Source organism: Ammodytes marinus (genome assembly GCF_949987685.1).
Source record: "Ammodytes marinus genome assembly, chromosome: 4".
NCBI lineage: Eukaryota > Metazoa > Chordata > Actinopteri > Uranoscopiformes > Ammodytidae > Ammodytes > Ammodytes marinus.
Window position 1 is genome coordinate 27,545,500 of NC_137233.1, and position 11,857 is coordinate 27,557,356.

The 11,857-nt window shown below is 42.4% G+C and overlaps 3 protein-coding genes across 4 annotated transcripts in view; all 3 read right to left on the minus strand.

Annotated features, from left to right (window-relative positions):
- chchd6b (coiled-coil-helix-coiled-coil-helix domain containing 6b) overlaps positions 1 to 480 on the minus strand; it is a 56,503-nt gene extending 56,023 nt beyond the window's left edge. The window contains exon 1 of the mRNA XM_080026747.1: positions 285 to 480. Within this exon, the coding sequence (XP_079882873.1) occupies positions 285 to 368 (84 nt within the window). The 5' untranslated portion in view covers positions 369 to 480. The remainder of the gene's footprint in view (positions 1 to 284) is intronic.
- Positions 481 to 894: 414 nt separating this feature from the next.
- Positions 895 to 8,235, minus strand: tpra1 (transmembrane protein, adipocyte asscociated 1). 2 transcript variants are annotated; one of them, XR_013844853.1, is made up of 12 exons: positions 8,093 to 8,235; positions 6,921 to 7,107; positions 6,624 to 6,756; positions 6,315 to 6,401; positions 5,254 to 5,326; positions 4,453 to 4,532; positions 4,224 to 4,334; positions 4,035 to 4,095; positions 3,798 to 3,900; positions 3,335 to 3,415; positions 1,690 to 2,975; positions 895 to 1,610 (listed from the first exon to the last, which is right to left on the minus strand). XR_013844853.1 is itself a non-coding variant. In XM_080026801.1 (11 exons), the coding sequence occupies exons 2-11, from the start codon at positions 7,094 to 7,096 to the stop codon at positions 2,705 to 2,707; spliced, it is 1,176 nt and encodes a 391-aa protein (XP_079882927.1). In that variant the 5' UTR covers positions 7,097 to 7,107; positions 8,093 to 8,235; the 3' UTR covers positions 895 to 2,704. The 2 variants fall into 2 exon arrangements, 1 of the variants encoding a protein (XP_079882927.1); XM_080026801.1 differs by having other exon boundaries at positions 895 to 2,975.
- A 350-nt stretch (positions 8,236 to 8,585) lies between these two features.
- On the minus strand, positions 8,586 to 11,516 carry trim107 (tripartite motif containing 107). The gene is made up of 2 exons (XM_080026752.1): positions 11,393 to 11,516; positions 8,586 to 10,483 (listed from the first exon to the last, which is right to left on the minus strand). Exon 2 carries the CDS (start codon positions 10,470 to 10,472, stop codon positions 8,994 to 8,996), a length of 1,479 nt encoding a protein of 492 aa, XP_079882878.1. The 5' UTR covers positions 10,473 to 10,483; positions 11,393 to 11,516; the 3' UTR covers positions 8,586 to 8,993.
- Positions 11,517 to 11,857: the final 341 nt, after the last annotated feature.

Genomic DNA, 11,857 nt, shown 5'->3' on the forward strand with positions numbered 1-11,857 from the left:
TAAACTCAACGACTGGCTAAACGACGTGCTCAATTATGAAGCAGTTACAAGATAAGGGCACTGACCCAAGAGAGAGTAACGGTCATTGTGCATAGCGGAGAGAGAGAGAGAGAGAGGGTTGACCGGGGTCATTTCAGGACATGGGACCTGTCATTGCAGACAGACGCCACCATCAAGAGCATACCGTTACTAGCTAACCGTAATTAGCTTTAGTGCTACAACATAATGCAAAATTTGGCCCTAAATTAATTTATACATAAGACGACACGTTATGGTATATCTACCTTCACTCCTTCAATGACTGTGACCTTCTCGTCTTCGTCCAGTCCGAATGACACTTTCCTAGTGGTGCTGCCATTGCCTCCCATGTTGCCAGGCCGTCCGTTCACACCTGACTAAAAACAATAATAAAAGCCTGTCTAGTGCTGTGACAGGGAGACATAAAACGTGAGAGCGGCTGGAGTCGCCGCCGCCGCCACAGTGAAATGCTCCAATAAAGGTCACTGTGGCGCTGCAGTATCCTCGATGCTCATTCGCCGGATGAAATAATTCAGAACTCATGACTTGCTGTCGTATCTTTTATAGACTATGGGTATATGGGAATTGTAGTTCAACTGTAGTGTGCTTTATAAGTAATGTGCCTTGTGAAGCTTTTTTAAGACAAACGCAACGAAAATAGAAAAGAATGAAGGAAAAAAAAAAGTCGTGTCATCCACACATGAGGAAATAAATTAATAAAAAGCCTCTTCCCTGACTGTAGTTACCAGAATAAACCACTGAGTGGAGTAAGTGAAAATAAATGTGGGTAATTTTCTAAACCAGCCACGAGGCGGCGTCTTTTCCCAACCTCAAAACGAAAACGTGAAAGAGTCTATGTTTTATTCTGTAGGTCATGGAATGCTCAATACATTGCATTAATACGGGCAAGATATTATACAATCAATGCACTTAAATAAAAAGGCAATTTACAGATCATTGCAAAACGATTTCAACATCAAACATCTCGTGTATCAAGAGAGCGGACTTTAATTCCTCAGCGTCGCCACACCTTCTGAAATCAGGTCAATAAACTGATTTCATAATTCAACCTGCAAGCAATTATAATCAGCAGCACTCAAATTTGAATATAAAATATTTCAAGAGTCAGGCAAATACTGGAATTTCTTGCAAATACACAACTTCTTCACTGTGTCCAGTATATATATATATAGCTAAAATACAATGTAGCTATATTTTCAGCATACAGGTCCCCACTATCTATGAATACTGCTGGCTTTAATACAGTAATCCATACCAAACGTGTAGCATTTGCAGGGGGGGTTAAAACTCACGTATTCATCATATAGCCTCGGCAGACGGTCAAATGTGATGGTGAAGGGGTTTAAAAAGTATGATACTGTAGTAATACCAGGAGGTATGACAGGAAAATATATTTCATAAATTTATCCAAGAAGAAAACAACTTAAAAAAAGCCTTAAATGGATCAAAATGGAAAGTTTGGGCTGAGCGTTTGTTGCTCAGAGGGAATTTAAAGTTAATATGAATATAATGAAACTTTGTCACTTTTAAACTGTGAGGAAAAATAAAAACTCATCTTTACAAGCACAACCCTTCTGCGGCAAGCAAAGCTGAACTCGATACGCTGAGAAGAAATAAAAAGGGCATGTCGTTTTTGGAATAAGCACACACACATTTTCTACACACGTTTTGTTCAATTCACCCTCGTAATAACACACCCTTAATGTCTATGCAGTTAACAAAGATGTTTTCAGTAGCAGGAATGATTAATCTGGTATATTTAAAAATAAATAAGGAGGGGAGAAATGAGGGCTGGCGAGCTCACACATTCTCGTCTCTCAGCCCTTTCTTGCAGAGAACAGCTTACGGGAATACAAACGCCTGCATCTCATCATGTTGCAGTGACACTAACACCTTCACTTGTTTACAGGAGGGACACCACCGATCTCAAAAGACAAAGTACATCCAACAAAATGAATTTCCACTGTGCCTCGCAATGTGTAGAGAGGCACTGTGATTCATAAGAGAAAAAAAAAAGACAGGTAAGATAAGCCAGTTGAGTCACACATCGAAAACAACACTGCGGATAACAAAGTCATTTGAGATGCTGCCACTCAAAAGCTTTTAGTGGGAATGTAATGTACAGATGTGGAGTTGTCATCAAGAGAATGTTAAGATAGATCTGAAAGTACTTCAAACAGGGAGGTTGGGGGGGGGGGTCAAAACTCCCTGGTTGAGGATTGAGCAGTTGATGCGCGATGCTGGAATGGCAGAAAAAGTGCTGAGAGGAAGGTCAGTAAGCTCCCACATGTGGATCACAATCAACATGGAGTCGGTTTGGAGGGGGGAGGCAATGACGTGGAATAGTCACTCCATAGTGTGGAGCTACAGCAGCAGCAGCAGCAGCAGCGCACTCTGACAACAGTGTTACAAAAAGCAGTTGCTAACATTTCACAGTTCTCCAGATAAAATTGGCAAGCGAAAGGGTCTCTCCTTTTAATTGTCCGCTCGTTAACTTAACCTGGCGTCAAAAGCAAAAGACCCGAGATTTACCCGTATCTTGGGCGTCCCAACCCAACTACACTTCTTTCTGGCCAACTCCTCGGAATCGCCCGCCCCCCTTTTGCCTAACACATTACACATGAACAACATTAAGTTCTTTTCCATTCTTCCTCTCATTAGTGCTTCACACATTAATAGGTCTCCAGCGGTCGGCTTCCACGCTATTAATGCTGCTGGACCCATAGGGCCCGGAGGCGACATCATCCAGGTACGCTCCGACCATGCGAGAGCTGCCCGGACCGGAGCCGTCTATCTGGGTGGAGGAGTAGTACAGGCCCTGGTCGCTCTGCTCCTTGCGGCCCAGGGTTGCAGCGATGGTCGGGGGAAGGTGGACGTCACTCTCATCCGGCTCATCCATCTGGGACTTGTACGAGAACAGGATCTTGGGCTCTGAACTGTGGGGGGGAAAAAGGAGAAAAAAAAGTGAAATTATAAAGTAACTGGGTCAAATGTCTTAAATGTGGAGTACTAAGTAGTCAGAATCACTTATGGTCAATATCAGTAAATATCTCCTCACGATCTACCTAAGAAATCCAGTGGTAATATACAGTCTAGGCTATCTAATAGGGAATGTTGCTTGATACGGTCAGCGCCCTTTGTTGACATGCCATTTTACAGAGCAGCTTAGGTTGTGTATTAACACCAGGAGATATTTATTGATTTTGACAACAAGCGTTCTCCAATATCACTGACTCCACCTTTAACTGCAACCATAAAGCATTGTATTTATTATGTGTGATTTCGTTGTACGAACCCAAAGAAGCCTTTGAGGAATGTGACATAGATGAGCGGAGCAAACGTGGAGAAGTACAGGAAGGTGGTGACGTCCACGCAGCTGGTTCAGAAAAGACAAAATAAAGACAGACAGGTTTTAACACTGTTTAGACACTTCTCCTTTAAAAAGCTCAAGGACATTAGGACATGATAAGCATGGATAAATACAGAAAAGCACAATCAACAGCTGTGTGCCAGAAGGACAGCTCAATACAAAACATGTTATGTTCTTATTCTCTCGCCTTTAACTACACTGAACTCCACCAAAACAGTGAGTCATCCCCTTTGGTGCAACTCAGCCAACACATTCAATAACAAGACGGCCACTCAGCCCACAAAGGCCTGTGAAACATAAACAAGACACCTCATAGCCATAGTTACTCTGAAGCAAGAAATCAATTTTACATATAAAAAGAAATACTCAATTTATTCAGTATACTGACCAGAGTCCCTCTATGATCCCGGCACATAGCAGAGCGCTGCCCAGGCCCTGGATGAGGTTGAGTAAAGACAGGATGGCAGCGTACACATAAAAGCTCCTCTTAGCTGCACAAAAGAAGCAACACAAATGTATGAACAACAGAAGACATTTCAATCAATACGGTAAAATGTAGTGGTAAACAGCATTATTATTTCATTTCTGATTTAATTTCTGTATTGCGATGAGAGGCGTTACTTACACGGGAGGGAAATCCTCTCCCTCACCGGAGTTTTGGGCAAGATCACAACCAGAGAGTACACCTATAAAGAAGGATTACATCGTCGATCAATGGGGAGACATCAGATTATGAAGTATCTTTCAGGTAAAACAGTGGTTTGATTAGATTCTTCATGCCACCGCTGCAGCAGCATATTCACAGCTTACTGACCAGGAAGAAGAAGCAGGAGCTGGCCAACCAGAAGTGCCGTCCTCCGTGGCCGTAGATGTTGAAATCCTCAGCGGACAGGTGACTGTCTGGGTACAGGATCTCTAGCGTGCCCTGAAAACCAATGTCTCGTTTATTTAAAAAAATTGCAGGTAGAATGACCTCTCTCCCAAAAGTCTAGTACAATATTAATTTATAAGCATTCTTTATCCTCTCATCATGTGTCATTTACCTGTGTGATGGAGTAGCCCAGAGCCAGCACAGCAGTGATAGCCAGCACACGCTTAATGCTGGAATTGCTCTCCAGGTGACCTGATAGACAAATAAACAAAAAGAGGCTTAAAGGTAGAGTCAGCGATTCTGGAAAACGCTTGTTGTCAAAAAGATTTTTTTTGTCAACCACTAGTAAAGGTTTGTCTGTCTCTTTTCAAATGACATCTGTTTTCCAATGTTCTATGCATTTTTTGTCAGCCGTCAATCAAATCATGAACAAAGCTGCACAGTTTTTGTTTCTCTTTAAGGGGAAGTTTATGATTCTTGAGAATGCTTGTGGTGAAAAATCACTTGTCAAAATCAGTGAATATCTCCTTTACGATCTGCTACCCGTCTGTACTGTGTGCGCGCTGAAAGAAACCCAGTGTTGATACTGTGACAGTCATGTTGCTAGCTACTGTGGGCCATGATTGTTAACATATCCTTTGTTTACATACCAGTTTACAGAGCCTAGGCTGTGAATAAACACTGGATTTGTTTTGAGCGCGCACACACAGTACGGACATGCTGCGGGGTCCTGAGGAGATACTCACCGATTTTGACAAGATAATTTTTTCAACACGCATTCTCCAGAATGACTTACTTCCCCTTTAAGAGAAACGACAACCTTGCAGCTATGTTCATGATTTGATTGACGGCTGACAAAAAATGCATAGAACATTGGAAAACAGATGTGTCATGTGAAAAGAGACAGAAAACACCTCACTAGTGGTTGACAACGGACAGTAAATGGGAAGTGAAACCGGTGGAACAAACTAACCGAAAGCCAGTCCCAAGATGATGACACTGAGCTCAATAGCCAGCAAGAAGAAACGGGTGATTTCCCACAGCACCTATGGAGAAGACAAACATTATGAGAATGCACTGTGTGGCAGAGCGGGCCAGGCTGTGTTGTAACAACCTGTACAAGGTTAGGCCACACACTCCAAAGCATTACATAACCAGTTGAATCTTTTTTTTCTTCTTACACCCATTTTTGTTTCTATGGGAACAGAACAGAAGGTCCATCCCAGCACACTGCAAAAGGATCTGTCTGGTATGTGAGGAATGTCACTGCCTTGCCTTTCCTTCTAGACATGAAAGCCCAACAACATCATATCAACCGCTCTGGGTATTTTAATTAAAAGCCGGAGACGTGGGGATATGCTAACATTTAATCCCGTAAAGGCAATGTATTTGTGTTATATGTATCTACTTGTAAATAAAAAATATACATAACTATTTCACACTCAGAAAGCCAAACTGTGTGCACAAAGAAGAAATAATAGAAATATCTGGACTGTTTAGAAAGGAGAACGTCAATTCAAACCAATTTTCCCCAGTAGCTATTCATGTTCCACTACAATAGCAGTAGCAGTTAACATGAACGTCATGTGATGAGCACAGCACATCTAAGAATATGTTTACTGTGCAAGAAAGTGAGGAGTCATTTTCATGCATTAAAGCATTCAAATGAAAAAATGCATTCATATACTCTGTTCACTTCGAAATGTTAATGTGACAAGTGGTATTCCAACAACCTGATTTTATCACTAAATCTGGGTAAAATAAATTAAGAGTAAAAGCAGTTATCAGCATGTGTTTTTTTACTACATTTAGAGCATTTACACTGCACTGTGTAGGGGTTTACTGAAGGTCCAATCAGTAACTTATGGACCATATAAAAATGCAGTTAAATTCATAAGCTCCCTTCATTGATAGAACAGGCCTGCTTTAGTTATTTGGTTATAACACGAATATCTGCTTGCTTTTCAGATCTAGTCTGTCATTGCTTCGATTTAAACTTCAAACATTTTCATAGTTCTTCATATGCGTCCTTACTTTATCTATGATGGTGGCAGCATCGGACGCACTGACAGTCATGGACACAACAGCCCGGGTGATGCCAACAGCAGCTACAACAAACACCTTAAAAAAACACAGTACAACAACATGTTAAACCATACAAACATACACATAGTCAGTCTTTTGAACACAATAATGTTGTGAAGTAGAATTAGGGCAAAAGTATAGCTGACAGTTCAAAGACTGACAAGGAAGAACATAGTGTTAGTGCGCAGTACAAATGTCAAGGTCAAGATGTGTACTTTTGAATGCTGCATATTGGTGTTTCTGTAGTTTGTGTCCTACCAGCAAGTAAAAGGTGACAAAGATGGGGCTGGAGGTGAGTCGAATCTTTGCCCTGGCCGAGGGCAGCTTCCACATCAAGAATACAAAGAAGGCCACATTAGGCACCAGCAGGAAAATGTCCCAGTAACGCACCCTACGACAGAGGAGTGAATGTGAAAGGGTTAATGAGGGTTAACCTTTGGAACAAAATTATATTTTTCTGTTGGATAATGAATTTAAACAGTGCTGCTGGCACTCAAAGTATATTTTACGAGCTCTTTCATGGTTGTCAACCATTTATCCGGCCCTACCAAATACCTGGATTCTCCGACATCTGCGTACAGAACCTCCAGACATTTGTGAGGCTTGGTGATGTTGTCTTCGCTGTCAGGTTGCCATGTTGGGAATGCTGATGTGTTCTCCAGCGGTGCAGGTGAAACACTGCCATTGTATTGAGCAAACCTCACCACAGCAGTCACTGTGGTGGCTAGCATGGTGTCAGACCCTGAGGAAAGACAATCCCATAATGATATGTAATCATGCTATTATTTAAAATTGATTACACACATCATAGGAGGGAGACTTAACCACCCTGTCATTCATTTCCAGATAGATAAATACATAGATAGAGTAATAGCTTCGTAAGTGAAGGTTCCTTCTTTACATACAAGGCTGCTGAATATGTTAAGAGCACATATAGGCAAACGTATGCTAGAGTTTATGCTGGTATGTTATCAGAGTAGAATAACACACTTTCACTATTCTGCGTCTACAGCTAGCGTTTCAATTTGGTGAATAGATTTACCCGTCACTATCTCCACTCTAAGATAAACATTATGTAACAATGTCGGCTGCTATCAGCCATTTAAAGTTTCAAACGGTGAAACTATCTATTCCCGATAGCATTAAATACATTTTAAAGAAAAATATATGCAGCCATTAAACAGGGAATAGCAAAAGCATGTTAAAATGTACAAATTAGGCATTAGATTACGTAAACCCTACAGTGTGATAAATCATGACACAGTTATCTAACTTGGCTAAAGTAAACTAAATAAAAATTAAAAACTCAGGTCAGTCTAAACTCAATGCAGCCTTTCCGAGTTGGTTAAAGACGATAATGTGCAGCTCAATCATTATGTAGACAAACATGCTTAGCCTTCATGTTGTTATTTTTTATCATAATACTCGCTGTCAGCGTTAAAGGGGATTTCAGACGTTAGCTTACGCTGCTACTTACAGCTTGCTAGCCACGGTCGGGAAGACGAGTTGTTTGTTAAATTGAAAGCCTTTTCTCAGACGTTCTTCTAGATAAAAACATAGTAATAATGCCAACAAACGTGGCTTGTACATAAACATTAGTCATTCATGGTTAGAAGCCGACTGCCTTACGATGGCATCAAAACAAACGTGATACCAGTGCAAGTGCAATGACGCCGAAACGACGTAACGAGAGCTTCAAGTAGTGGAGAAATAAATGAACACCTTACCGATTCAGTAGACTCTGGTTCAAGGGCACAGCTGCTGTAAACTCCTTTGTTGAATGTATGTCTTCAGCACATGCTTTACACGCCGTTATCGATCAAATAATTGATCAATGACACAAGACATGGCTCCACTACTTTCGTTAACAACAAATTCACAGTGTGGTGGTCAGCTGACTCTCTCTCACCAAACAAGCGGAGCAAATCTCGCGAGACGCCTCTGTGACGTACGTGTTAATTTTATTTTAAAAAGGGGCAGTCTCAATGCTATGTTTATGAATTTACAATAAATCTAATGAAATACACACTAAGAAATACTTACAATATAATTATGATGATAAGGATTATGAGGCATGGTAGATTATTTATGTATGTTTATTTTCCACATGGGAATAGAAAAACAGAAAGAAACAGAAACAGTTTTCAATGTTCATGCCATTTGCTTTCCATATACCTTTACTGTAAGGTAAAGGTATACACACCATGCATTACACTGTGCAATACCATCAAGTACAAAAATATTAATTACAAAATAATGACATTTATAGTCTTCAGAGGCAGTCATATGTTGTCACACAAAGCATATAGGCAAAAAGGTGATCAGGAAGTACAGTTCAGAATTCCTGAACATCATGAAACAATTTCCACACGAAACTTGACACTTTTAAGCAACCTTTTAGCACAGAGTTGATCTGTCTGTTGAATTTAGAAGCTGAATGGAAGATGACACCTACATTCCTGGCATGGGCATTAAGGTTGGATTTAAAAAGGGCCTCAGTGGCATCTTTAAACCATACAAATTAATTCTCAAATCATATTATTAATTTGCTCTTTTTTACTACACACTAGCACAATTGCCAAAGGTTAGTAGTAGCATATGCGCATAGTAACGTAGGCCTAGTTATGATTATGAATAAATAGTGGCGCGTGCATTGGGGTGCCCTGACATCATTCTGTAGGCCAGGTGCACCGGTTCAGTCAGGTTGGCCTTGAAGGTGTACACGTGAGTCTTCCCACTGGAGGGGCTGACGTTGTAGAAGCTCAGCCGGTGGGTCTTGAAACTCAGCCGGATCTCCAGCCTGCGCGACACCGTGGTCCTCTTCAGCGGCACGTCGTGGCCCTGCTCGAAGGCCGTCAGCAGGTTGTTGAACCACATCAGACACCAGGAACTCCTGCTGCTCTCCAGGGCGGAGGGCAGCCCGCTACGTGGCAGCTTCCCGCTGTAGCACACGCCGATCATCCACGGAGAACCCTCCAGCTCCACCTCCCAGCAATGGTCGCCTTCGAAGAAGCTCTGGCTGCTGAGGACCTGGAAGAAGCTGGTGAACCTCTGAGGGCAGCTGGGGTAGGGCTGTTTGGCGGCGCTGAAAGTCACCGTCTTCAAATCCCCCGAGAGGACCAGATTGGGATGAGCCGTCTCTGGGTCGAAGGTCACCTCCGATGGGTTGAGGGTGTTCCGAATGGAGCGCTGAATCTCTGCCATTCTTTCCCTTAGCTGGGAGTTCATCTTTTCCAGATCGGGACACACCCGAGCCAGGTTGACCCGCGGTTCCTCGTGGTCTTCCTCTTCTATCACTGATCTGCCCATCAACTCTGAGATCTGCGGTTGTAAAGTCCGAAGGTCGTCGTCAAACGCGGTCTGGTCCTCTTCGGTCAGGAGGGACTCGGCTGTGAGCATGGCTTGTCTCAGCTGCGTGGTCAGCTCAGAGGCTTGACTGACCCGACTGCTAATGCTGGCCTCGCAGGGACCCATCTCTGCTTCGATCAGCTCCGTCACCTGGGCACTGAAGCTCTGCGACAAAGCTTTGATCTGATCTAACAGATTGGAAACCTTCTCTCTCAGCTGACCGTTAGCAGCCGTCACCCCCGACTCCCATTCCCTCTCTTTCCTCAGCACACCCTCTGCTATCTCCAACTTGAGGCTCAACTCTGTGACTTGAGATGCCAGTCTGAATTTGGGTTCATCCATTTCCTTCTTGCATTTGATACTGCCTTTTTCTTGATCCAAAGAAGGGGGTTGCTCTGTGGATCCGGACCCACTTTGAGGGCCGTTTCCAGGCGTCGGTGTCACCTGGTGGTACTTATCGATGGATTCTTCTGTAGCAGACCTTTTAGCAGCGGCTTTGTAGGTCTCTACGATGCTGCACATTTTGAAGCTTTTGGCAAGGACTTTGGTTCCCGGGTACTCGGACTGACACTCGGGGCAACTGTGTTTGTCCAGGCCTTCTTCCATGGTCTGAAGGCAAGCCAGGCAGTAGACGTGACCACAGGGAAGAGAAACGGGGTCGGAGAAGAGATGCAAGCAGATTGGGCAGGTGAGCTCCAAAGCCAAAGTGTGTGGATGATTGTGTTTGAAAAAGTCGGCTTCAGTCTCACTCACAGACATGTTGGTGGAGGCTGGGAAAACAGGCAACTAAGGGTAAGACGTCAGATATATGTATACAACACTTATCATATAAAGGTGGCAGACTTATTTGACCGTTTGAGTTGGGAACTATCTATATAATGAGTTAACAGGGGGATAAAGGACTGCAAAAAATGAAGCTACATTTTTTTTCGTTCATTGTTTTCTCTGCTTTTTATTTTATTTATTTTTTATGTGTTGAAATACTGAAATGTCTCCATAATGTACCGTCAGTGTGAAATTCTTAACTGTATAACATATTCATCTACTGTTACTCTTTAACTGAATTTAACCTATTCCAGATTGCAATACAGGTGAATTTCCACACGCACACACACTGAGAACCTAGGTGTCCTCAATGGTAGATATGGCCCTGAATCACACACCTGTAGTGCTTGTTCGTAACTGAGAAAGTTAGCAATGCAAACGGGGCACACACGCATACAACTTAGTTAAGATCACAGGCCAAAATGTTCAAGATATGCACGAAAGGTTAAGCATAATATAGCCCATCTATCGTCAATGGGAGATTTCAGTGTCCATGATAGGTCAACACAATCTGACACTGTAGATATCTGCGTCACCTCACTGCTTGCCTTATGAATCGATAAGTTTCGATTACCAGCAAATAGCCTAAACTATTTCTCTCCACGTGGGCGAAACCCAAAAGTTTCGATTCCTTCAGTTTATCAACTTTGCAATTACCAATATAGGCCTTGTTCTGCCTGCAAGGAATACTTTTAATTTCAATTTAGTCACCATGTGGCTTTACTTCCTTACATTAATATTCAGTGCGCAGCACGCATAGTCGCTAACAGAGGCTGACTGATCTTTACAAACACGCAATTATACACCGTCATTAGTTTTTTTTGGAGAACCAGACAAAAGAAAACGAGACATACCTATCACAACAGTGCAGCCTCGAGTCAACTCTTCCGGTTCAGGTTAAAAGCATAGACCGTAAATAACGTCCTGACGCACAGCTCAACGGTCGGATCCCTCTGCGCCTCTTTGGTAAACACTGACGACACCATCATTCTCGCTGGTGCTCAGCTGGGTTGTCCATCCAGAGCACCATGTGTCAGCATGACATCATGCTGTGTGTATTGGCTGAACTTTTACCCACTCTCTCTCGTTTTCTATATATGGTAAATGCCATGCTCTCAGAAATGATAAAGTCTACTTTTTATTCTACTGTTGAAAAATACAATTAAGAATGCAAAAAAAAAAACAACAAACAATGCATTGATAAAAACTTAAAAGTATAGTATATCTCCTCATGATCAGCTGCCTATGCGCTGAAATAATCCTGTGTTTATACATGGCCTAGGCTAGGGGCTCTGGCTCTGTAACCTGGTATGTAAACA